This window comes from Eulemur rufifrons, chromosome 21, assembly GCF_041146395.1.
Source record: "Eulemur rufifrons isolate Redbay chromosome 21, OSU_ERuf_1, whole genome shotgun sequence".
In the NCBI taxonomy this organism is placed as follows: Eukaryota; Metazoa; Chordata; class Mammalia; order Primates; family Lemuridae; genus Eulemur; species Eulemur rufifrons.
This window is the reverse complement of record NC_091003.1, coordinates 19,847,058-19,873,705: the sequence shown is the minus strand read 5'-3', so window position 1 is coordinate 19,873,705 and position 26,648 is coordinate 19,847,058. Positions and strand designations below refer to the sequence as shown.

The 26,648-nt window shown below is 51.3% G+C and overlaps 2 protein-coding genes across 2 annotated transcripts in view; both read right to left on the bottom strand.

Moving 5' to 3' along the window:
• Window positions 1-6,447, bottom strand: part of TPST2 (tyrosylprotein sulfotransferase 2) — a 47,823-nt gene extending 41,376 nt beyond the window's left edge. The window contains exon 1 of the mRNA XM_069496994.1: window positions 6,408-6,447. The gene's annotated coding sequence lies outside the window, so the exon portion shown is untranslated. The remainder of the gene's footprint in view (window positions 1-6,407) is intronic.
• Window positions 6,448-12,524: 6,077 nt separating this feature from the next.
• On the bottom strand, window positions 12,525-25,939 carry CRYBB1 (crystallin beta B1). Its single transcript, XM_069497350.1, has 6 exons — window positions 25,889-25,939; window positions 23,866-24,064; window positions 21,700-21,818; window positions 17,242-17,374; window positions 13,708-13,850; window positions 12,525-12,916 (listed from the first exon to the last, which is right to left on the bottom strand). The coding sequence occupies exons 2-6, from the start codon at window positions 24,043-24,045 to the stop codon at window positions 12,733-12,735; spliced, it is 759 nt and encodes a 252-aa protein (XP_069353451.1). The 5' UTR covers window positions 24,046-24,064; window positions 25,889-25,939; the 3' UTR covers window positions 12,525-12,732.
• Between the last annotated feature and the right edge of the window lie 709 nt (window positions 25,940-26,648).

The following is a 26,648-nucleotide window of genomic DNA, read 5'->3' as shown; positions in this document are numbered from 1 at the left end:
TTCCTGCAGCAGCCTCCGGAGCTGGGCAGAGCATGTGCTGCCACCTCAGCCCTGTGTGACCTCAGGAAAGTGACTCAACCATTTTCAGGCCTCGATTTCCGGGAAATGGGATTGTTGATAACAAATGCATCGCTGGTACCTTGTGAGGACAGAGAGGGGGGATGGGATGGTGTCCTGGCAGCCAGGAGAGTGGCGCGGATGTGTCAGGGCCACAGACACACACTCGCCAGTACTCACAGCACAGGGACCTCAGCTGGTCCCAAATATCTCACTGTGGGTCAGGTGGGCACATGAACCAGTTACCTGGGTTCTCACTGTGGGGTAGGTGGGACCGTGGGCCCCAGCGACGGGGGCTGCTTACCCAGGGAGTATGGAATGGGGACAAATTCCATGTGCATCAAAAACCTTGTGGGCTTATAATGACAGACAGGGTTTCCGGAGGCCTCCGATGTCCTAGAAAAACAGAGCTGAAGGGCCCTTGGAAAACATCAGAACTAGTGGTTAGAAAAAAAAAAAAAATTGCTTTTAAAGCAATTCCATTGCTTGTTCAAGTGACACTACCAGACAAGCCTAACAGCCCTGAAGATCCAAACCAGAGGGCTCTTGAAGCCAGACAGGTCACCCATGTGACAACAGGGAGTGGTAGGGACTACAGTGACCAGGAGAGCCAAGGCCGTCTAAGGGGGCACCTTCAGGCCACTTCAGTTTGGTCTGAGTTCCCTGAGTTTCCAAGAGAAATAAGAAATCAGAATTTTTCTCTAGAAATGTTTGAATTTTGGCTCAATTAAAAACAATAACAACAAAAAGAAACCCCAAACCACATAGCATGTGAGCTAAACAAAAGCCATGCTGAAGGCTAAACCCACCCACTTCACATAGAGAAAGTGAGGCTCAGAGAGGGGAAGTGCCTTGCCCAACGTCACACAGTGATTTGGAGGGAGAGTTGGGACTTGGCTGCCCCAAACTCTTGCCCACTGCTCATGAGAGTACAGGAAGTGAGAGGGGTGAGTGGGAATCTGAGCTTCCCAAGCCAAGAGCCCTGTGTGTTCTTCCAGCCAGGAAAGAGTATGGACACAGGGACAGGGAATGGATGAATATTCATAATATTTGTACCAACTGACATTTTCTGAGTGTTTTCTATGTGCTGGGCCTTAAGATAGGGTATCAAAAAGGGGTAAGGATAGTAATTAAAGAGACTCTGGGGCCAGGCAAGGTGGTGGCTCACACCTGTAACCCTACCATTTTGGAAGATCAAGACAGGAAGATCGCTTGAGGCCAGGAGTTCGAGACCAGCCTGGGCAACATAGCGATTATTCAAAATTTAAATTATTTCAAAAATAATTACAAAAAATTAACCAGGCACGGTGGTGGTCACCTGTAGTCCCAGCTACTCGGGAGGCTGAGGCGGGAGGATCACTGGAGCCCAGGAGCTTGAGGTTGCTGTGAGCTAGGCTGATGCCACTGTACTCCAGCCTTAGCGACAGAGCAAGACTTTATCTCAAAAAGAAAGAAAGAAAAAAAAAAAAAAAAAGAGTGTAGACTCTGGATTTAAATCCTGTCTCTCCCACTTCCTAGCTGGGTGACCTTGTGCAAATTACTTCATTCCTCTGCCTCAGCTTGATCATCTCACAGAGTTAAGTACGGAAAGTACCTAGACTAGTGCCAGGCACCTAGCAAGCCCTGTGGCTACTACCTGTGTTTATAACTGCTGCCTTTTGTCAGATGAGGATGCGAAGGATCACAAAGGGACATGCTCAAGGTTTCAAAGAGCATGTCTGACCCCAGGGCCTCAGCTCTTTCCTGGTACCAGGGTGAGTACTTTACCACCATCCATGCCCATCCCACAACCCCAGTGGTAGGTCCTGTTTGTACCTCTATTCTGCAGATGAGCACACAGGATGCGATGTTCCTCCTCGGGCCATCGGCCCCAGAGGCTCCCCAGGGCACGCGGGCACTGTCCTCTGAGGTCCTCCCCTGCAATTTCTGGGGCTTGGCCAAGCTCCCAGCCTGCTGGGAATGAATCACTCCAATGAATCATCTTCAGGCAGCCGCCCCTGGTGGGGGAGACCTAAGCAGGGGTATGGGAGAGGACAGGCACCCCACACCTCTGTTGTGGCCCCAGGCAGGGCAGATGCGGGTCCACAGAGAGCAAGGGGACTTGTGGGCAGCAGGAAGAGGCCGCAAGTAGGGAAGCCAGCAGCTGCTGCTACCCAGAGAAGTCTCCATGATGCCACACGGCAAATCAAAGCCACCCACGCTTTCAAAAAGGCACGTTCGGGTCACCATCCCCTAGCTGTGAAGCCGAATCTGACCTGCCACTTTTGCTACAAATTCATCCACAAAGTCACATCTATAATGCACTTCGACAGCCTTACTGATCCCAGGGTGCTACCATATCCGAGTTCTGACAGGTCCATGGCCATGTATTCCCCAGTAGGGCACAGAGACACAGAGCGGGCCAGTCCCTTGCCTGGGAAGCCTCCCCACCCAGTCTCCATCTCCCTAGGCTGCTTTCTTTCTTTCTTTCTTTTTTTTTTTTTTTTTTGAGATAGGGTATTGCCCTGTCTCTCTAGCTAGAGTACAGTGGCGTCATCATAGCTCACTGCAAACTCAAGCTCCTGGGCTCAAGAGATCCTCCTGCCTCAGCCTCCCGAGTAGCTGGGACTACAGGCACATGTGACCGTGCCCTGCTAATTTTTCTATTTTTTGTAGAGATGGGGTCTCACTCTTGCTCAGGCTGGTCTTGAACTCCTGAGCTGAAGCAATCCTCCTACCTCGCCTCTCAAGGTGCTAGGATTACAGGCATGAGCCACTGCACCCAGCTTTTTAAATTTTTTTTTTTTTTTTTTTTGAGACAGGGTCTTGCTCTGTTACGCGGGCTAGAGTGCAGTGGCGTCATCATACCTCACTGCAACCTCAAACTGCTGGGCTCCCTACACTGCTTTCTGATGCACAGAAATTGAGGATTCTAAAAGGAAAAGCAAGGGCAAGTATGCAAAAAAGAATAAAAGCATGAAGGCCCAATATAGCGACTGGGAGGCATGGTCCTAACACCCCTCCCGAGCAGCAGCTGCCCTGGTGAGACGAGGCTGGTTGCTGGAAATCTGGAACATGCAGACGAATGCCGTTATAAGTTCCCGAACAAGCAGGCTACAAAGTTTAACCTCAGGGGAACCGACCACCTCCAAGAAACTTTTCCGTGAAAATGCTGCACTCTGACCCGGGCTCTTCCCGTGCCGTATCACGTTGCTGAAGCAAAGAGCATGGGTCGGGGGGGTTCCAGGTGTGGAGGAGATGCCTGAGGGTGGGCATGTCTGTGTGTCCAGGGTGTTCACAGGTGCAGCGTTTGTAACTCAGGACTGTCCATCTCAGCCCTGGGGCTGGCACCTCTTAAAAGAAGCAGCGACTCCCGTAGGTCCCCCATGTGGCCACCTGGGGAGGTCACCTTCAGAGTGAACACATGGGTCCAGGTGGGGCACAAGCAGGACCAGACTTGATTTCAGGGCCAAGGGACTTCCCTTTGGGCTGTGGACCAGAAAACCCACCAAGGGTCACTTTTGGTGTCCACGGAGCCTCGGCCCTCAGGGGGGTCACCTGGGATGGGAAGATGGGAGCAGTTTCCTCCTTTCCTTCCCCCGCTTCCTGACACCGCGTGCCAGGTCCTAGGGTGAGCTCTATGAGCCCCTGGCCCTTCACCGGCCCCGCATTTCCTTTAGCAAGTATTTGTCACTGTTACCAGGAGGAACGTAAGTGTATACATACCTTGGCCAAGCACTCTACAAGCTTGCTCTCTTTCCCTAACTGGTGGTCCCAGAGATGTTGCCGGTGACATGCAGGACACCCCTCATTCTGCTGAGGCACTTCACTTAATGTGTATTGGAACATAATTTATAACGAACACATCAAAGCCAGTGCTTGCAAGGATTATGACTGACTACGAGGAAACTAAATTTAAGAGTGCTGGAATCCTCATACACTGGCTGGTGGGACTAGAAAACGGTGCAGCCGTTTTGGAAAACAGTCTGGCAGTTCCTCAAAAAGTTAAACCCAGGCCGGGCACGGTGGCTCACGCCTGTAATCCTAGCACTCTGGGAGGCCGAGGCAGGTGGATTGCTCGAGGTCAGGAGTTCGAGACCAGCCTGAGCAAGAGCAAGACCCTGTCTCTACTAAAAATAGAAAGAAATTATCTGGCCAACTAAAAATATATATAGAAAAAATTAGCCGGGCATGGTGGCGCATGCCTGTAGTCCCAGCTACCTGGGAGGCTGAGGCAGTAGGATCGCTTAAGCCCAGGAGTTTGAGGTTGCTGTGAGCTAGGGTCACACCACGGCACTCACTCTAGCCCAGGCAACAGAGCGAGACTGTGTCTCAAAAAAAAAAAAAGTTAAACCCAAAGTTACCATATGACCCCAGCAATTCCACTCCTAGGAATATACCCGAGAGGATTGAAAACATATATCCATACAAAGATTGTACATGAATGCTCACAGCGGCATTATTCATAAAAGCCAAAAAGTGGAAACAACCCAAATGACCATCAACTGACAGATGCATAAAGACAACGGGGTACATCCACACAACAGAATATTACTCAGCCGTAAAAAGGAATGAAGTACTGGCTACAAGATGAACCTTGGAAACTTTACCCAAAGTGAGAAGCAGTGGATACAAAAGGCCACATAGTGTACGATTCCATCTATACCAAACATCCAGCAGAGGCAAATTCACAGAGACAGAATAGATTAATGGTTGCCAGGGGATGGGGGGAGCAGGGATTAGGGAGTGACCGTTAATGGGTACAGGGTTTCTTTCTGGGATGATAAAAATGTTTTAAAATTAGACAGTGGTAATGGTTGCACAACTAAAAACCACTGAATTATATACTTTAAAAGGAGAATTGGATGGTATGTGAATTATATCTCAATAAAGCAGTTACATGAGATGTTTAAAAATAAGGTGATAGAAAGATATATATTAAGTAAATAATAGAGCATGTGGGGCTTAATGAGGGTAAATTCACAAATGACACAATAATGTCTTTAGGACAATGCAACAAATTCACCTTTACAGTCATGGAAACTGAGTCTGGTGGGGGGGGAGGATGACTCACCCAGGCTACGTCACTACTAAACCAGTGTGAGTCACACTCAGATCTGTACAAACCCAGAAGCCTGGCCTAACCATCAAACCATCCTTCCAGAATGAAAGGAGAATGACATGAGGGATGGGGAGAGGTATCCACAACCCAGTCTGGGACAGACATGCCAGGGGGCTGGGAAGTGAGAAAAAGGGTTGGCGACCTCTGTGGTGTCCAAAAGAGGAAGCACCCAGCAATGCCTGAGGAATGCTAGAGAAGGCTTCCAGGAGGGGGTGCTGCCTGAGAAGGCTTTTGAAGGATGAGTAGGAGTTCGCTAGCCCCCTTCCCCAACATCCCTACAGGACATGAAGTCAAGAGGCCTGTGAGTGAGTTTCAATTCTGCTACATCCTAGCTGTGGGTCCTAGGGCCACAGGCGCGTGACCTCTCCAAGCCTCAGTTTCCCCATCTGTAAAAAGGGATGGGAAAGGGGATAAACATAGTGCTTTCAAAAGATTGCACGGAGGTGGATGGCTCCCGCCCTCCCTACCAAGGGAAGGGGCCTTTCAGTGGGAAAGTCGAACCCTGACCTCGCTCCCACATGATAATGACTTTGCCAGGTCAGGAGCGCCCAGCCTGGGAGACCATGGCCCTCCCTGGCTGCCCCTTCCAGTCCCAGCTGTAGGGGCACCTCCCATCCAGCTCACACCGGGAGGGGAAGGTAGCCTGGGGTCGGGGTGTGGGGAGAATCCTCTGGTCAAATTGCACCCCCTCCTCGCGGTGACCTCCAAGTTCACCAGGGCCCCCCCACCCCCACCCCATGCTCTGGCACCCACCTCCCCAGCCAGCGATTTCCGCCCTCCACGCCTCCACTTCTGACACGCCTCAAACTCCACCGCGGCTGCAAGTTAACTTCCACGCGCCCCGGCGCCCGCCTGGGGGTCCCCGCGCGCTGGGCGAGGCTGGGGACTCAGAAGGCGGTGACACGCCGCCCCTCTGCCCACCCCCCACGCGCACACACAGACGCTGAGCGCGTCCCGGGCGCAGCGTCCCGAGTGGGAAGCGCGGTCACCGGGGCCCGGGCCGTGCCGCACCCCGCGGAAAGCGTTCGGGGCGCCGGGCGGGTGCGGATCCCTGAACCGCCCGCCCGCGCCGCCGCCTCCCAGCTCCCAGCCCCGGAGCGCGAGCAGCCGCGCTGGGCCCGGAGGAAGCCGCCAGGACCAAGGGCTCCCCGGCGCCCGAGGCCGCCCCTCCTGCGTCCCGGGCCCGCACCCCGGGCCCGCGCCCCCGGCCGCAGCCCGAAGCCCCCGGCGCCGCCCCAGGGCCACCTACCGTGCCCGAGCGCGGCGAGCGGCCCCGCACGCGCAGCGACAACCGGCTCTCCAGCCGCCCCGGCCGGGGGAGGGGGAGGCGCCCGCGCGGGGGTGGGGCCGCGGCGCCGTGACGTCAGGCGGGGGCGGGCCCGGGACGCGGTCCCGCCCACGCCCCGCCCCCGGCCTCGCCCCGCCCCCTCCAGCCCGCCTCTGGACCGCGCAGTGGGCAGGGCGGACCCGGGAGCGTCGCGGAGGCTCGCGGCGGAGCCCGGCCCCTCTGCCTACACGCTGGCTTCCCCCCAGGACGGGCGGCCCACTCCTTTCCTCCGCGACGCCTCCGTTTAGGAGAAGTCCCTCTCTGCCTGTAAGCAGTGAAGTGGAATGATCACCAAAAAGTGGTGTAAGAGAAGAAAACTAGACCCGGACCAAGGTGTGTTCGTGCTGCCGTTTTATGTAAAACAAAGACAAAAGAAGGAAAGGCTCGGATGCATATTCATATGCATCAGTGGTTTGGGGGAGGGGTTTGGGGTTTGCCCTGACGTCCCACCGCACCCTGATATTTGGCAATGTCTGACGACATTTTTGATTGTCACGACAGGTGGGGTGGAGGGTTCCTACTGGCATCTAGTGACTAGAGGCTTGGGATGCTGCTGAACATCCTACAGCGCACAGGACGGCACCCCTCCCCCAAGAGAGAACCATCCCGCCCAAAATGCCAATAATGCAGAGGTCGAGAAACCCTGATATACACTAATGAGATACTCCAGGCTGGAAATCTAGCTCAGTCTAAGACACATAACCTCTTGGTGCCTCTGTTTCCTCATCTGTAAAATGGGGAAAATAATAGACCTGTCTACACTTAGGCATTGAATACCTAAAGGAAAGGGGGAGGAAGGCGTGCAGGCTTACTCTTCCCTGTGAACTTTGGTCGTTTGTTCTCTTTTAACTTTTTTCTTTTAATCATATGTATATATGTATATTATCTGTTTAAAATAAATTTCTGTGATAGTTACAACTGTAACAGCAAACATTATACACACACATGCATATATGGAAACCAAGGCACACAGATATGAAGTGATTTGCCCATGGCCACCCATGTGTTCATTTGTAGCTCATTCGTTCATTCATTCATATGTCGGGTAAATAGTGCCTGCCATGTAGAACACGCTGGAACTGACAACATGAAACCAGCTGCCTCCAGGGAGCTGGCTGTTACCAGTCTGGAAACAATAAAACAATATTATAGAGTGTTTATTGCATGCATATTAGAGACTTCGTACGACTAATCTGATGCGTGTGCAGATTAAACAGCAGCTGTGTGTTTTATAGTGTCCTTCTGTGGATGAAGATGTGGAGATCAAAGGAAGAGGTCTGAGTGGGGGTATTTGCTTAATAACATTCTAGCAACAGCGTTTCCTGAGTGCTCTGGGCTGGGCACTGGGATTCGGCAGGTCATGGGGACTAGGGCCCTGCGTGCGTGTGGGGGAAGTCAGCCCCTCCACAAGGCTTCGTGGTAAAGTGAGCACCTGTGACTGGCAAGGCAGGGGCAGCAGAGGTTAACCTGGTCCCGGAGGGGAGGGCCAGGGGTGTTTGTTACATGACCGAGGCGTGATCTAGGGGCTGTGGAGGAGTGTGCCAGTCACAGGGAACAGCAGGTGCAAAGACCCAGCAGGAAGGAGGCGAATGTGGGCCTTGCACGAGCGCGGAGTGGACAGGATGTGGTGCAAATGAGAGCAGAGATCAGAGGGTCTGCAGGGCCGGATGCTGCAGGGCTTCGTGGGCTGTGGGAAGGAGTCGGGCTTTCTGACGACGGAGAGACCGGGAAGGTGTTCAGCAGGGGCAGGGTGTGGTTAGCTTTACTTTCTGCACAGATCTCTCTGGCTGCTGCACGGGGGATGAGCAGGCAAGGAGACTGCTTTGGAGGCTGTTGAAATAATTCAGCCAGCCCAGAGAGGGGATGAGGGCGTGGAAGGAGTATTCCAGTTCCAGAGATGTTTGGAAGACAGAATTGGCAGATCTCTGTTGCGGGGCGAAGGAAGAGGACCAGAATGATCCTCTTATTCAAGCGTTGGGCCTTCTCCTCTCAGCAGCCCCAGTTAGTGAACCTCTTCAGGTCTCAATCTGGCTGTCACCTCCTTAGGGAAGCCTAATCGCTCCCATTCCCCAGGACATCCTAGTGGATCAGACACTGGACCATGCGTCCCGGGAATTTGACATGACTTTGAAGGCAGACAAAAGAGTTCATTTCTCCTGTCTGCATGCCCAGGCTGGGAATGCCAGGGCAGGGGCCTCCTCTGTCTTCTTCCCCAGCCTATCTTCCCAGCAAAGTAGACAAAGCCCGGCACTTAGGAGGTCTTCAATCAATATTTGTCAAAAGCAGGAACAATAAATGTAGCATAAAACATATTGATTCTAAAACTACTTCCAGCTCTGATGTTCAAGAGATGATGTTTATGCTATATCAATAGTTACACTTGACTTAGGTGCTTGCTATGGGCCAAGCAACTTATTATATATATTTATATATGATGATTATATTTAAGTTGATTGTTTACCCCTCTCAACTGCCTTTTGAGGTTTTATGATCATTACTCCCATCTTACAGATGAGGAAACAGAAGCTCCGTCGGGTAATTTGGTTGGACCAAGGACAATAGCTGGTCGTTGTCAAGGCTGGAATGCAACATGGGGTCTCTCTCCACCCTTTCCAGTGTGCTGGCAGGAGGAGATGACTCCACGGTGGGCAGGAAGTGAGGGTGGACGGGCAGGTTCTCTTCTCCTGCTGGATGTGGAGTTGCTGTTCGTAGCTGGGTATCTAAGCTTTGAAAGGCACACTTTGATCCTAGGTATCTCTCCCAGGTGACTGGTCCTCGAAACAAGGTGCTCATCTCTCTAGAACCTCCTCAGGGCACCCTGGAACCACACTGTTCCCCCCAAAACTCAGTTATTGTGTGTCTGTCAGCATCTCATACTGCTACAAAAGCAGTCAGTGCTTCTGGGTGATCCTCCTGTCCCCATCCCCCCATGGACACGCTGACAACTTTGTGCCTGTGCCCCAAAGCCTGGAAAGATCATGGGTCACCTCCTGTCATCATGGATGCGAGATGCTATTCCATAACCAAAATGCTTTGCCTTCCCAAAGGCCTGTGATGCTAAGATTCATGGACTCTAACCTTGAAACATGAAGTCCCTAGTTGGCTTAGCATTGCGTTTTAAAGTCAGTATTTAGGGCAAAACTCATACAGAGTCAAAATTACCTTGGAGGACTCCCCAGGAAGGCTGAGGGCATCATGGCGGCTTGGGAAGTCCAGCTCAACTGGTTTCCCCCAGTACTGCACCCATCAACATTTCTTGGGTTGAGCACCTGATGAAGTTGAAACTCAGTTTCAGTTTCAAGGCAAAAATGTAACTTATCTTTAAGATCTGAAATCCTGCTCCAGGTGGCAGGGGGCTCACATTTCAAGAGGTATGTTGGAACTAGGACCCAGGGAAGGAACACCAGGTTTGTATTAATAGTTCCTAAGTCACACTCACTCTTGGTCTTTTAACATGTTTTCTTCTACTTGTTTCTTTGTATCTTTATTATTTGTTTTTGCTTATGATTTTTATATGTTCTCTGTTTTTTGTTATGGCATTTTTATTCATAAATTAATTAGCAAAACAATAAATTAAATATAAAATAATGACCTTAACTGTTCTTTTTTTCTGGCCTTTGTTTGTTTTGCCAAGTGTATGTCTCTTGTTTCAGCAATACTAATATGCACATTTTTTCATATGTTAATACCTGTGAGAAAGTAAAAATATTTTTGAGCTGAAAATGATCCACAAGATGTGGACTGTGAATGCTAACTTAAATGATGAATTACTAGTACATTTTCCTTTCATAGAACTCACCAGATTGATATACTAACAATAAAAACAAACAAACAAAAAGAACTCCTGCTATGTTCAGATAAGTCCCAACTAATTCTTTTTTTTTTTTTTTTTTTTTGAGACAGAGTCTCGCTTTGTTGCCTGGCCTAGAGTGCCGTGGCATCAGCCTAGCTCACAGCAACCTCAAACTCCTGGGCTCAAGTAATCCTCCTGCCTCAGCCTCCCGAGTAGCTGGGACTACAGGCATGCGCCACCATGCCCAGCTAATTTTTCTATATATATTTTAATTGGCCAGATAATTTCTTTCTATTTTTAGTAGAGACAGGGTCTCGCTCTTGCTCAGGCTGGTCTCGAACTCCTGACCTCGAGCGATCCACCCGCCTCGACCTCCCAGAGTGCTAGGATTACAGGCGTGAGCCACTGCACCTGGTGCAACTAGTTCTTTAAATAAAGATAAAATAAAAATTCTGAATGATCAGAAAGCAATGGTGTTATATTTTAATGGATAGCATTTCTCTTTTTTTTTTTTCTTGAATCGTAAAATCTTCTTGCATCTTACCATCAATCGGACCTTGGAGTTGAGGAAATATGAAAGTCAATTTCATGTGGCTCATATGACTATAAGGCTCGGCTCCATCACATTAGAATCTTAGAGCTGCACTCACAGACCTTAGGAACTTAGGATGGCAGTCTATGTAGCTTGACTTTGGAATCAGGGAGTCACAGAAGCTTAGAGATAAATTATATAATAGAATCCCAGAACTTTGGAACCGCAGCATCTTGGGGCTGGGTGGACATTTGAGCTGTCATTCTACAGAAGGGAAGAATGAGTCTCGGGGAATGGAAACGATTTCCGCAATTCTTTCCAGCTTCTAACAGTAGAGCAGGGTTAATGCTCTCATCTCCTGATTTCTTTCCACAGACAACGCTGTCTGCTAGTCCAAGGTGCTGGCCAAGAGGTGGGGAGAAATAGGGTGGGAAGAAGAGGGAAGGTGAGCGAGATTCATGGAAGGTTATGTAAGGTGGTGCCTCAACGTTGAAGCTCAGAGAAGCCACAGAGTGGGGTGCCACGAGGCCCCACCTTTCTCGCCAGCTTCCTTTGCCACACTCAGCATCACTATCCCACCCCCTACTTTTGCCCACACAACCACCAAGCTACTGCTTCCATCTTGGTAAGCTTTGCTTGGGCCCACTTTGCTTGTTCATGGTGCTCCCAGGCCGCCAAGTACAGCTGTGCAAGTTGGGCACAACACAAGGGTGCCATATTCATATCGTAGACATCACAGATTTATACCAATAATTCTGGCAGGTGGCAGTAAAATGTCTGGAAGAAAAGGCATCTCATTATCATTTGTACAAAGGTGCCATATGGGGTAGCAGGGCCCTTGCTGTTTGCTCTGCCTGGAATTATCATCTCTCCTGTTCTCACATCAAGCAAGCTCCTGCTCTGTCTTTCAAGGCCCCCCCTTCAGATATTTCCTCCTCCAGGAAGATATCCATGGCAACACCCTCTTCCACCAGGCTTCCTGCACAGATGAATGATTAATAACATCGATCAACATTAACTGTTGATATGGGAGTCAATAGTGGCTGGTGGAGATTTCCAAAAGAGATGATTCTAGGATTAAATAACATCGAATCACATGCAAGAAAATAATACTCTTTTCAACCTTTGTTGATTAAATCAAGGAGGGGAAAAAAATGTGTATGGTGCAAGCGTAACTTTCACACTTTTTTCCAACATTCGCTAATCACCTATTTTGTCAAAGAGCGAGCAGGTTGCAGGCCCAGAGCTTTCAGCAGGCAGTGGTGTCTGCTGGGAATTTGATACGTGGCCTTCTTTAAATTGTACTTGATTTATGTATGTGATTGCTTTTCTATCTGTGGTATATGATTCCAATTTTCCACGTCCTGTAGGCTTATAAAGTTTTATTTGCAAATCAATGCATTTAAGCACAAAATATTAAGTCTATTTAAATAAAAATATCAAGTAAATAACAAACCAGCTGGTAAGCAGATAAGGCAAAAAAATCATTCGGGTGGTGCACAAAGGACTAGAGTTTGAAAACACAGATTGGTTGAAAAGTGTGGGCTCTGCAGTCAGACTGCTTGAGTTCCAACCCTGACTTGCTACCTGTGTGACCTTGGGCAAATCACTTCCCCTCTCTGAGCCTCAATTTCCTGCCATGTTAAATGGAAACAATTATAATACCAACCTCCTAGAGTAGTCTAAAAGATAGACTAAGATAATGTGTATAAAGAACTTTTCAACGTGTGTTGTTTTTATTACTGTTTTAATTATTAAGACCAAGGAAGTCGCATCCCAGCAATGATGGGAAACCTGGAGGCACACGTCTGTCCACAGACCCAAGAGACACTGTGGTTTTAGGAACTTTTATTTGCCTGGGAAAGATGGGGAAACTGAGCCTGAAGAAGGGGTGGGGCAAGGGAGCGGAGTGCCGTGTGGATTCATTTGGGGGGCTCGGTGGCCAGGACAGGGAAGCAGCCCTCACGGTGCCACTGCCTGTCACGCAGGCGGCGCAAGGACTGCATCTGTGGCTGGAAGGCCCCCCACTCGTTCCAGTGCCGGAAGTCGCCAGGCTCCAGGAGGTACTGGTACCCACGGTAGCCGGGATACTGGTAGCCGACCCAGCTGGGGAGAAAGCAAGAAGCACAGAGTGGAGACAGCCAGCCTCCTGGCCTGGCACGCGGAGCCCTGCCAGCCCAGCCTGCGCTCCAACCATCCCTGCAGTCTGCTCCCCAACTCTCACCTGCGGGCGCTCGGGCTTGGGTCACACGGGGCTCCCCTGTCCTGGCTTTGCCCCTTCCTGCTGCGTGCCCTTGGACAAGGACTTCACCTCTCTGGCAGGCCTCAATGTCCCCTTCTAGAAAGTGGGCCTAGGTCACCGTGGCTAGTTTATTATGAGCGTTTTGGGGGCCAAATGAACAAAATGCACCTAGAGTGTTTGCTGAGCATGCTGCCTGCACGTGGTAGGGAGATGCACACACGGCCCAGTGACTGCGGAGTTGCTGGGCTCAGAGAACAGAATCGAAGGACACAAGGACAGGGCTTAGGGACTATGAGGCAAATGAGAGGGAGGGGCCTTATTTTTTTAAAAAATGGGCCTTATATGTAAGTGAATTTGTGCGTTGTGGTTGGATACACACTCTGTTCTCAAACATACCTGAATTCAAATCCTAGCTCTGCCATTTATTTACTAGCTGTGAAAATCTAGGTAGGTGAGTTACTAGAACCTCAGTTTGCTGTCTCTATTCCGCAGAGGAATAAAACCCTATTGCCGAATCCCAGACACCAGCACCAGGAGATGGTGAGAAGGGCCGTGGCCCTTCCCGGGAATCTGATATTATATCCTGCAAGAGGGCCAGCCCTCGGGGCTGCGTGTGCTTGGGCAGGGGACGGGGACCCCGCGGGAGCATGCTTACGTGCCACTGGTGACCTTCACGCTGCCCACGCGGTCACAGAGCCCGTGGACCCAGAGACTGGGCACGTCGTCCTCCTGGATGTCTATGGTTTTGCCCTTGAAATTGGCACCTTCAAACAGGGAGATCTTGTGCTCCTGGGCGTCCTGCAGAAGGAAAGGCTGGGTCAGGTGTGTGAAGTACAAACGGGCCAAAGAGAATGTAGTGGGGTCTCCTGGGTGGGGAAAGAGAGAGCCGGGCCTGCTCAGGCCACTGTGGGACTGTCCCCAGATCCCTGCTGTCTGGTCTGGAGGGAAACAGAAGGACAATGGGATAACAGCCCTGTGTCATAGGGTTGTCATGAGGATGAAATGAGTTCACCCATGTAGAGCACTGAGTATGATACCTGGCATACACCAAGCGCTCCCGAAATGTATTCATTGCTTTTATTATTACGGTCAGGGACACAGAGGCTCAGAGAGGTTAAGGTTATTGATTAATGTCACACAGCCAGGGAGGGGCAGAGCCTTTCAGAGAAACATTTCACTCCTAAGCCCAGTCAGTGTCCTTGTGCTATCAGGAGTTTAACCAATTGCCCTTTTTGTAAATGCTTCTTACAAGCTGTGTGAAAGTTACCAATTAACCTTGGGGGCACCATGGAACACAGATGTGGGTTCAAATCCTGCCTCTGACATTGATGTGCTAATGACATTGGGCATTTTATTCTGCCCCTTCTGAGCCTCAGTTTGTTCATCTATGGAATGGGGTTTCGACTGCCTCATGGGATTGTGACTAACAACTAGCCAACTCATGGTTGAGCAGCAACTATGTAACAGGCCCAGCCTTGAATGTGGGCATAGAATTCAGTTCTGGATTGCACAGATGTTTAATGCTGTCATGATTACATGTCTTACTTTTTAAGTTTGCCTATTATTTCTAAGGGCAAGGATCATCCATCTTTTCAAAAGTAATCACAGGCTGGCTGGGTGTGGTGGCTCATGCCTGTAATCCCAGCATTTTGGGAGGCCGAGGCAGGAGGATTGCCTGAGGTCAGGAGTTCGAGATCAGCCTGGGCTACATAGCTGGAACCTGTCTCTACACAAATAAAATTAGCTGAGCATGGCGGCACGTGTCTGTAGTCCCAGCTACTCTGGAGGCTGAGGCAGGAGGATCACCTGAAGCCCAGGAGTTGGAGGCTGCAGTAGCTATGATCACACCACTGCACTCCAGCCTGGGCAACAGAGCAAGACTCATCTCCAAAAAAAAAAAAAAAAAAAAAAAAAAAACAGTGTCACAGGCTGTTATAGGCCCAAGGGTATGAAGAGCCACGGAGATGAACAGGAAATCACAGCAGAGTGATGCTAACCTCAGTGTCTACGGTGTCCCACAGACCTGGATTCAAATCCCAGCCCCGGTACTTACCAGCTGTGTAGCCTTAAGTCGTCATTTTCTACTTCTGAGCCTCAGTTTCCTTGTCTTTAAAATGAATGTTGTCATAGTCTCTGCCTCATAGGACTGTTGTACGGATTCCATGAAAGGCAAGCAAAGCACCCAGCACATAGTAGGTGCTCAATGAAAGGGCATGGTGACTATCTATGATTATTCACCACCACCGGGAGGAGGAGGAGCCCAGGATGTAAGTGGATTCTTCTACGGAAGACTCCAACAGAAGATTGTAGATGAAGAGAGGACTCATTGATTCTCCCAGAGGGAATGAAAGTGGATCAAAGTAGGCTTCACGGAAGAAGTGACACTCAGGGGGGGCTTTGGGGGTTAAGCAGGAGTGTGCAAGGCTGAGAAGGGAAGGAGGGTGAGGCAGAGGAGAAGGCAGGGGCAAAGGCTGGAAGGTTGGGACGTTTAAAGCAAACATCTGTGTGGCCAGGGTGCCAGGGGGTGTGTGCATGGTGCAAGGCAGGGTTGGGAGCACAGGGACCCTCTGAGCCACGGTATGACAAATGTCCTTAGTGCAATAACCGGCTCACGGTAAGTGCTTAATTCATGGAAACAACTATTATGTGTTACTGCTACAATCTTGAGGGCCTTGGGAAGGTTAAGCTGGTTGATGGCTCCCCATCGCTAGTGAGGTCAAGATCAAGCTCATTGCCGTGACCTGTGAGGCCCTCTGCCAACACCTCCCCTCTGCTCCCTCTGCGGCAGCCACACTGGCTGCTTTCAATTGTCTTGGTCACGCCAGGTCGCCCCTGCTGCAGGAGCTTAGCACACGCCGCTCCCTGGAAGGCTTTTCCACCTGCCGTTCATGTGGCTGAGCTAATGGTGGTCTGGACCAGCACAGTGGCAGGGGAGAGAGCGGGAGGACTGGACCCTCGGATCTCAGCCCTGGCCACACAGACAGACCACCGAGGGGGCGTGGAAAAGGTATCAGCGCCTGGGTCCCAGCCCCAGAGAATTCAGAATTAATTGGTCTGGAGTGGGATCTCGGCATTCAGATTTCTTAAAATGTCTAATAATATATTTCATTTAAACAAATATGTCCAAAATACTATAATTTCAATATGTAGCCAATATAACAATATCAACGCACTGTTTACATTCTTTTAAATAAAAAATTTTTTTTACTATACGTTCAAAACCTAGTGTGTATTTTACACTTACAGCACATCTCCATTGAGTCTAGCCAACATTCAAGTGTTCAATAGCCACATATGGCCAGTGCTGTCCACTATCTTGGACAGCAAGCTTCTAGAAGCTACTCTACATGCCCTGCTTTCTAAACAAGCTCCCTTGACAGAGACTGCCGTATAAGGACCATTCAACCACTGAGAGCTGAATCCATGAATTCCTATGTAGGGTCCATTATGAAGGCTAATAAGTCAGCCTCCAATTCTGAGAAAAACACTGGGAATGATCTGGCTAGATAATTCATTAAGGTAAATTTGGCGATGCCAGAACAGCTGATCGTTGGCACCTGATAGCCGCCAATGAATATTCATGAATATTCCCATGATGGTGGTTACCATCGGAGACTGACTCACCATCAACATAATTCTGGAAAAACTGTGCCTCCCTTGGGAATATCACCGCCCACCTTGGCCTTGAATCTTCTTGAGGAGGTCTTAGTTAAATATCGTAAGAAACTAATTCAGTATATTATCTTATGATTGAGAGGTCCAAGCGGCCTTTCTACAATATCCTTCTTCTGAGCCATTGCACAGTTTTTAACCTGCCTGTTTGGTGTTTCCGATGGACATTGGGATTTTAAAAGCTCCCAAGGAGGGTCTAAATCTGCAGCCTGGGATTAGAAACATTCTATCAAGAGAATCGAGGAAGAAGCTGAGATTTTTAGCTGTCACAGCTGGAGGGTTTTGTGTGTATCATTTGCCCAGGGTTCCAACACGGGGCCGGGGACAGGGTGCATGTCTCAGGGATGGCGGTGAATGGGCAAGTGCACGAACCAGCCCGCTGCCCTTAGACAAGCCAGTCGCCACCGCGCCTCCTCCTCCACCTTTCTCTCCCTCTTGCCCTGCTCACCCTGAGGCCGGGGTCGTGCCCCTGCCCCCCCGCCACTGCCTCCCCAGCCCCAGCCCGGGGGCCGCTCACCATCTTGACGGGCCGGAAGGACATGAGCCGGTCACTGCGGTAGCTGCTCGACCACGTGTCCCAGCGAGGGTACTCGCCTTTCTCCAGGATGAACATCTCCCCGCGGAAGTTGGACTGCTCGAAGGCGACCCAGCTGGACACGAGAAGGACCACGAGAGTGGGGAGAGCCAGGAGGGGCAAAGGCAGGGAGGAAAAAAATGGTTAGCAGAACCTCTCCACACACCACACACGACACACACACACACACGCACAACTTGTCATCCTATCTCCCTTGGCACCCAGCCCTGAGGCCAGCAGAAAAGTCCAAAGGGGGCTGAACGTATCTGGGTTTGATTCTAGGCTATCCCACTTGCTGGCTGTGCAACTACAGGCAAGTGACTTTGCCTCTCTGAGCCTTGGCTGCCTCATCTACACTAATACACCTAATTTCTTGGAGGTGGCGAAGGATTAAATGAGATAATGTGTGTAATTACCTGGGCAAACTCTTTCCCCAGATGTAGGATTTATACATGCTTTAAGTACTATAAGGATCTAAGGCCAAATAACATATAAAGATACATTTTAACCCTGATTACAGCTGGGGGAAAGTCTCTGCTGCTAACATGCTTTTAACACTTACTGATCTCTCTTTTTGTAACAAAAGGTGAACAGACCACCAGCCCAGAGCTTCCATGTATAATAGCAACAGTATAACAGTACTGTTTTTGTGTTCATTATGTTGATTTTTTTATGGATACCTTTTACTTACCGCAAGTGATACTAGCTTTTCGTTTATAAAAGTAATGTAAAGTTTCTTTTAAAATGTTTATTTGTGTTTAAAAGGATAATTTTTAAATGAAATGTGTTAAATAAATAACAGTCTCAGAGGTACAAGGGTAGGGGGAAATTGATCACAGGGGCTGGAGTCACACGTGGGGGAAAGACCAGCCCGGCATATAGGAGACACTAACTGCTATGAGGTCAGGGGGACGGGGATGATGGTGACAGCTACCTCTCAGGTACCTGTGACATTAAATACGATCGTGCGTATGAAGGTATTCAGTCCTTCTCAAGGCTTTGCAAGGGCTAATTAGAAGTTTGAAGTCAAACAGGGGCTTTTCCTGGCTTTCCCGGTGCAGCCCGATCAAGGGCAGGAGGTGGGATTGTGTACCAGGGTGGTCCCCATTTCACAGATGAGAGAGTTGAGACTAAGAAACCCCTTGACCTTGGCTCTATGTGTGTTCAGGAGTTCTCGGGGAACAGGAGAGGGCTGAGGGGACACTGATGCTAGCGCCATCTCCCTGGAGGCAGCTGGGACCTTTCTCTCCTCGGAAGGGGGTGGGGGTGATGGGCCACCACCATGGACAGAGACAGAACGCGTCCCAGGAGCCTCAGGTCTTTGTCCGAGAGATGTGCCAACCACACTGGAGTGACAGAATTGAAGAGGTACATGTTTCCTCCCAGAATAGAGTTGAATCTGCCTCAGCCCTGCCTGATCTGGAGCAGAAAAGGAGGGATGGATGGATGGATGGATGGATGAAGGGAGGGTTGAATGGATGCATAGGTGGATTGGTAGATGGGTAGGTGGATAATTGGGTAGATGTCTGGATGGATGGATGGATGGATGGATGGATGGGGGGAGGGTTGAATGGATGGATAGGTGGATTGGTAGATGGGTAGGTGGATAATTGGGTAGATGTCTGGATGGATGGATGGATGGATGGATTTATGGGTGGATATACTGATGGATGGATGGATGGACGGATGGTTGGTGGGGAATGGCTGGATGGAGGGAGGCAGGGTAAGTAGGTGGATGGAGAATGGATGGATGGACTCATCTATAAATGGATGGATGGAGAGATACATGGGTGAACGGGAAGGGACTCTTGGAAGGTGGTACCATGTAGGAGTCAAGAGCATAGACTCTGGAAACAGACAGACCTGAGTTCTAATCCCAGCTCACCATTTATTTGCTGTGTGACTTTGGGTAGCACATAAGCTTGCTAAGCTGCATTCAGCAAAAGAGAAGAAATGATCGCGTCTACCTTTTCGGCAGGTTAGGAGGGCCTGAAAGAGGGAGCGCGTGGAACAGATCCGGCACCGAGCAAGCCCGACAAATGCCACCGTTTACGATTAAAGGAGGGCAGGGGAGTGGCTGGAGGTCTGAGCTTATGGGAAGACGGACACTGGTGTGGCCCTGCCGCCCTGCCCAACCTCCCCTCAAACCTCTCCTGTCCTAATCAGGGGACCAGTGAGGAAGTTAAAATATTTATGTCGGCGCCTTTTCCCATCTCCCATGGCTCATCTGAAGCTACAAGCAAGGAAAGAGACTGGGCAGAAATTTTAATTTACAGATGTGGAAATTGAAGCTCAGTGGGGTTAAGTCCCCAGCGGAAGGTCACACGGTGGTGTCAGGTGTCAGGATGTCTCTAGGTTCCAGGCAGGCATGCCTCTACACCCCCGTGCTGAAGGCAGCCTCTCCTCGCCTGCCCACCTAGCCCTTTTCCTCCTTTTTTCCCCTCACAGCCCTGCCAGCCCCTACGCAGACCCATGTGCCCGTCAGGGGACAGCCCCAAAGCACACACCCGAGACCAGCTGCGTCTTTGTTTCAGGAGAAACATTCTGGGTTTGAGTCACTGGAACCGAAAAAAGCCTGAAACCCCAAGCTGGCCACATCCGGTAGCTTCTGTTCCCAGCTGAGTTTTGGGGCCGAGGGTGGGGCGCGGGTTGTGTTGACCACACCGGGGGTGAAGTAGGTGCAGGAGGGAGAAACAGCCCCCCGGAGCCTACCCTGGCCCAGGGTGACTTGGCTGAATTCACGGGGCAATGGAGGGGGGACCCTCACCGTCACCTGCCTTGTTTGGGTGTCCACAAAGTGCCAGGCCCGTGCCAGGCCTTGGGATTATAGCCCTGTGGGGGGGGGGGGGCATCACTCTCCCCATTTCAGAGAAGAGGAAGCTGAGGCTTGAAGACCAAACAAGGCAAATGGGGGTATCGGGACTCAAACCCAGGCTCATCCGACCTCAAAGCCTGGCTGCCCATAGCTCTTGGGAGCTTTTAGGGGGACACACAAGAGCAACGGGGCCGTGTGGATCTGGTCCTGGGACTGGCACCACATCCTGACCTCAGAACACAGGAGCTGGACCTGGGGCAGCCATTCATCTGGAGGAACCATTATTTCTGCAATTTTATGAGGGTCCCCAAAGCCCAGAGAGCCAGGAACAGGCAGCAAAGCATGGTGATTAAGAGCTTTGGGAATGGAGGCTGGCCAGGGTGTCTCATACCTGTAATCCCAGCATTTTGGGAGGCTGAGGCAGGAGAATTGTTTGAGGCCAGAAATTCAAGACCAGCCTGGGCAACATAGCAAGACCTCATCTCTACAAAAAATAAAAAATATCAGCCAGGCATGATGGTATGTGCCCGTAGTCCTAGCTACTGAGGAGGCTGAGGCAGAAGGATTCCTTGAGCCCAGGAATTCAAGGTTGCAGTGAGCTATGATCATGCCACTATACTCCAGCCTGGGTGACAGAGCGAGACCCTGTCTCAAACAAAAAAAATAAATAAATAAAAAGGAATGAAATCAATGAATTATGTGAGTCAAGTCCTAGCTGTGTCACTTACCAGTAGGTAAGACACTTAACCCCTCTGAACCTCAGTTTTCCCATCTGTCAAATGGGGATGAGAATAGCCCCTCCCTGCTGCAGTGTTGTGCAATCATCTAGGTAAAGCCCTCAGTTAGTACCTGGCACTAGAGGACACTCCACAGATGCTTATTATTACTTGATGCCTAGGAGAGGGGACAGTGAGTGGACACTGGCTCTTTGGCCTCCTCCTGCCCTCAGTGATGGGCTAGGGTTCTTTCTTTTTTATTTTTTTATTTTTTTTTTTTGAGATGGGGTCTCACTCTGTTGCCCAGGCTAGAGTGCCGTGGCATCAGCCTAGCTCACAGCAACCTCAAACTCCTGGGCTCAAGCGATCCTCCTGCCTCAGCCTCCTGAGTAACTGGGACTACAGGTGTGCACCACCACACCCAGCTAATTTATCTATTTTTGTAGAGGCAGGGTCTTGCTGTGTTGCTCAGTCTGGTCTAAAACTCCTGGCCTCAAGTGATCCTCCCGCCTCGGCCTCCCAAAGCGCTAGGATTATAGGTGTGAGCCACTGCACCTGGCACTAGGGTTCTTTCTATGCAACATTTCTAAGCAACATTTCTAAGCAACATTTTTCTGGAGCCCAGAAACCACAGCTTACTGACAGTGTGACCTTCTGCTAATTGGATCACCTCCCTGAGCCTCAGTTTCTTCATCTGTAAAATAGGAACGAGAATGATGTCTTTCTGTCGGGTTTGAAATGAGGGTGGACATAACATAGGCACTGCTGGCATGGTCACGGCCATCGGGCAGGCAGCTGGTAAATGGCAGCTACTATCGTGTTGGTTTTTCCTGTGGCAGAGGGTGTGCCCCTCCCCTGCCCAACACTCACGGTCCCGAGGTGACAATGATGCTGCGTACGCGGTCGAAGCCACGGTCCCCCAGGTTCGAGCACTCCCCTGAGAATTCCATCCGACGGCCCTGGAAGTTTTCCTGTTCGAAGACCACCAGCTGCAGGAGAGAAGCCCCCGAGCCGAGGGGGCAGAGTGAGCGGGGGAGGGGGAGTCCCTCCAAACCAGAGAGGCTCCCGGTCAAAGATGCATTAAGTACCTAGATAAATAAAAGCTGGCTGTGCATGGTCACATAAGAGTGTGTCGTGAGCCATAGTCTGTGAAATGATCCTGTCCTCCCGTCCCCCCACTTTTGAACTTAAGATCTGCGCCACCATTAGTAACCAGTGGACCTTTCTTCCAGGACTTTCTCTGCGCTGTTCCTCCTGCCTGGAATGTTTTCCCCACTACTCATCCCCATCTTGGAGCTCCCACTGCTTTGTGTTCTAGGCTGGGTGTCATGTTCCCTCTTCTGTGCTAGGCTCAGGTGTCACCCTCTCCAGAAAGCCTTCCCTGATTGCCCCCTGCCCCATGCGGGCTTGGTAGAGTGGCCCCGAGTGTGCGTTCTATCCATTAGCAGCACAAGTAACACACCACACAGTCACTGTCGCTTTGCTTTTGGGTCTCTTTCTCTCTCTCTCTATGCACCCCTCTCCCACCTTACCCAGACCCCTCCAAAGACCAAGGGCTCTTCCAGGGCAGGGCCTGGGGTTGAGCCACCTGCCACGAGCTGATGCTCAGGAAACACTTGCCCGTCTACCCTCCACAACTTGAGCTGATCTTCTCCTGTCGCTGAGCCTCCTGTTTCGGTTCCTTGTCCACTTGCTGTCCCAGGCTGGGAAAATTTTGCCATTCACTTGAACTGAGGCAATTGTCTGCCTTCTTTGAGCCTCAGTTTCCCCAGCTATGAAAGGACAAGGTTCACAAAGCCTTGACCCAGCACTTGTACCCTTACACTTGGCTGCTCAGAGAAACTCCTGTGTGTGCCCAGGGAGACAGGCGTAAGAACTTCCAGGCCAGGCTGCTCACTAAAGCAAAGTTAGGAACCACCTAAATGGCTCTCAGCCGGAGAGTGACAGTCACACTCTGAGATATCATATGGCAGCCAAAACCAATGACCCACGGCGATCAGCGCACAACAACGTGGATGGATGTTAGGGATCTCAGAGTAAGTGGAAAGGAAAAAGAAAAACCCAGAATAATCACATACAGCATATTTCAGTAAGTGAAGCACACATACAAACATATCTACTGTTAAAGGAATAATGCACGAAAGTATATAAAAAAGGAAGCCAGCAGAGTACGGACAAGGGTGGGGACAGTGGTTTCCTGCTGTGGGGGAGGCGCAGTGGGCTCAGGGGAGACACCTTAGAGTTAGGGAGAGGATTTTTACCAAGTCCTGGCTTTTATATAGGTGGTGGGCTGCAGGCGCTTATTGCATTATTAAAAGTTATATAAAATTCGTGAGTAAATAAGTAGATGAATAAAAGCCAGCTGCACACAGACCACGGGAGAGCCCGGCATGAACCGAGGGAAACAAAAGAGCCCAGTTCTGTGCAGCTGAGGTTGAAGTCGACCCAAATGCAATCGCAGGGGACTGGAGGCCTTGCTCTCCGGCAGCCCTTCCAACCTGAACCACTTTGAACTACTTTCAGGAGGGTCTGAGCCCATCCCGCTGCCCTGGTGAACCTCCTGGGGACAGGTGGCTCCTGCTGCTAAGCCAGCCCACTTCCTCTTCTGCTCCTTCTGTCACTTGCTTTCGAGAAACTCAAAGCACTTGCTTGTGCAGGTCTAGCCTGACTGGCAGGTGTCCCTTCAGCTGTGACGTGTTAGGTTTTCATTGCTGTCGTGGTTACGGCACAACTACAGAAGGGGTCCCCTCTTTCCAGGTGTGTTGAAAGCCCCAGGCCATTTTCATGGGCTAACAGATTGGCCGGGCCACATTTGTGTCTGGGATGCAGGAGCGGGGAGGAGGCCAAGGAGGGAGGCCAAGGAGAAAAGAGGCCCAGGAGGGAAAGGATGGGGAGGTGGGGAAGGAGAAGAGGGGAAAGGAGAGGTGAGAGGGGGAGGAGGAGGAGGAGGAGGTGGAGGAGGAGTTAGAGGAGGAGGAAGAGGAGGGGAGGGAAGCAGAGGGGTGGAGCCCAGCCACACCACCCGCAGGTCCTTACCTTGTAGCTCCCAGAAGGCAGGTCCCCCGCTTTGGCACTGGGAACGGGCATGGATGGTGGGGGCAGGGCAGAGCCGGGGCCTGGGGCTGCTCCCGCGGGGGGACCCCCCTTCCCCTTGGCATCAGACCCGGGGTTCACCGCCGCTGTGGCCGAGGCCGAGGCCTTTACAGCCTGAGACATGGCTCCCACCTGCAAAAGTCTGTCCAGAAACCTTTGGCCAGGTGAATTTGGGGATGGCACCCCCAAGCTTCCTCCCCGCTCTCAGACCCCCTCACCCTGTGCTGTCAGGCTTCCTTGAGCTCATTTCCTCTCTTTCTCCTTCTGAAACATAAGCCTGGAAGTTTTTCGTGCCATCCCTACCCTCAGCCGAGAATTTCCTGTCGGGGGACCCCGTATCCCTAACCCATCCTTCCGCCAGGCCTCTGACCCGCCGTTCGCCCCACCAGCTGTTCTGCCCTCTGGGACTCAGCCGGGTCCTTCCTCGGCCCCTGCAATTTTCCACACCACGTATCACACTGGTTTGCTCGTGTGCCTTTAATTTGCCTCCCAGATTAATAACAAGAAGTCACACTCGGGAGTTCTTAAAGCACGGCAGGCATTGTCACATGCATTAATTAACTCATCGGACTCTGACTCTAACCCTGCAGAGTCGCCGTTGTCATTGTCCCCTCGGAGCAGGCTGAGGTTGGAGAGGGGAGGTGCCCTGCCTCAGGCCCACGCAGCTACTGAGTGGTCAGGCTCTGATTTTCACTCAAGCAGGTGGACCCAGCAACGGGGTCTCAAATGCTCTGCGTGTACTTGCTCTGGTGTATCCGCCCCTCCGGCCCTAGCCTTGGCTTTGTGCCTGGCACATAGCAGATGCTCAGTTAACATCTGCTCAGAGAATAAATGCATGCTCCTCTCTCCTTTCCCCATTCGTCCACTGCCTCTGGCATTCTCTGGGGGTGGGTGTGTGGGGACAAATTCAGTCCTGACACTGGGGCACAAGGGAGGACCCAAGCAGACGACGTATTTAGTGCATGGCGAAGGTTCTAAAAATGAGGACTGTGGCTGCGTGGGCGTTGGGTGGAGAGGGGTTTGGTCAATTCCAGTGGTTCCTCATTGCTGGGGGGTCAGGACTGCTTTGAGTGCTTGATGCACACTTTGACCCTGCCTCCAGGAAAAACACGCCCCCTTTAATTTTGGAGACAATGTCAAGGGATTCGAAGACCCCCACTGCACAGCTTAAGACCTTCCAGTCCAATGATTCCTGAACACTCTTTGTAAGAAGAAGCTAATTGGGGCAAGCAGATCCCTCCCCCAGCCTCCCCTGACGAAGGCTGTGGATACCCTGGGGTTCTCTGCCCACCGTGGCCGGGCCAGACATCTGGACCACATCTGTGGCTTTTCAACACTCCCCCGGGGGCTGGGAGCTGGACTCATTCCCTCCTGGGGATGTTCTCATCCTTTCCTCCCTCTTCCTGTCCTCTCTTCCTCCCTCTCTCTGCCTCTCTGTCTATTTCTCTTATTTATTTATTGATTTTTGAGATGGGGTCTCGCTCTGTCATGTGGGCTGGAGTGTGGTGGCATCATCATAGCTCACTGCAGCCTCAAACTCCTAGGCTCAAGCGATCCTCCTGCCTCAGCCCCCCAAGTAGCTGGGATTACAGGCATGCGCCACCACGCCCGGATAGTTTTTTTCTATTTTTAGTAGAGACGGCGTCTCACTCTTGCTCAGGCTGGTCTCGAACTCCTAACCTCAAGCAACCCTCCTGCCTCCACCTCCCAGAGTGCTAGGATTACAGGCGTGAGCCACCGCGCACAGGTGTATCTGTTTATTTCTGTCATTACTTCTCTTCCGCTTTCACCCTCTCCCAATCTTTCTTTCTGTCTGTTTTTCTCTCTCTTTGCTTCTTTCTCCACCAATATCTTGCTCCCTTTTTCTCTCTCTTTCTGTCCTTCCTCCACGGCCCTGCCTCCCTCTCTCTGCCCACCTTCTCCTCTTCCTCTTCCGCCCCCAGCTGCACGGTGGGGTCTCTCTTACCTGGGGACTTGCTACTTCCTGCTGGAGGCCAGGCTCGGAGCGGGCAGGTGCAGTGCGCGGCTGGAGGCCGACCCCCCATTTTATAGTCTGGCAGACATCGGGCCCTATAGTCTGCGGCACAAAGTGGGCGCTGGCTCAGCAGGCCCGGGCGGGCAGTGGGGGCCTGGGGCCCCGGCCTAGCCTGGGTCACTGCCGACAGCAGCACTTTCCATTGTGCGCCCCGCGCACACAGCACAAACCCCGGCCCCACCCTGACTTCTCTCTCTCAACACCCCCAGCCCCGGCCGGCCCCAGCCTGGTCCCTGCTGGCTGCCAACATGGGGCCGGGGAACCGGGTGACCCTGGAAGGAGGGAGCCCCGGGTTTGAATCCTGACTCCTGACTCAGCCACATGGCACTGAGTGGGAGGCTTTTGGTAGCCATTGACCCCTCTGTGTCTGCAGTTACGGGGTGGGCACAAGCGTCCCTACTGGATGCTACCTGGAAACATAGCAATGAGCACAGGAGAAATGTTTTTAAAGGCAGGTGAAGGTTCGATATTCACAGCCACGTTTACTAAATGCTTACTGTGTGCTAACAAATGCTTTGCCCATGCCCTCTCTGTCAGTCCCCGGGAAAACCTGCCTCATTTGGTACTTTGGTTGTACCCATTTCACAGATGAGGAAGGCCGGGTCACAGAGGGGTGAGAGCCAGGCCAAGCCGGCTGGCTCTGGGCTTCTGTGTGCTTCCTTCTCACGCCGTCCGACCCTGGCCTTGCCTG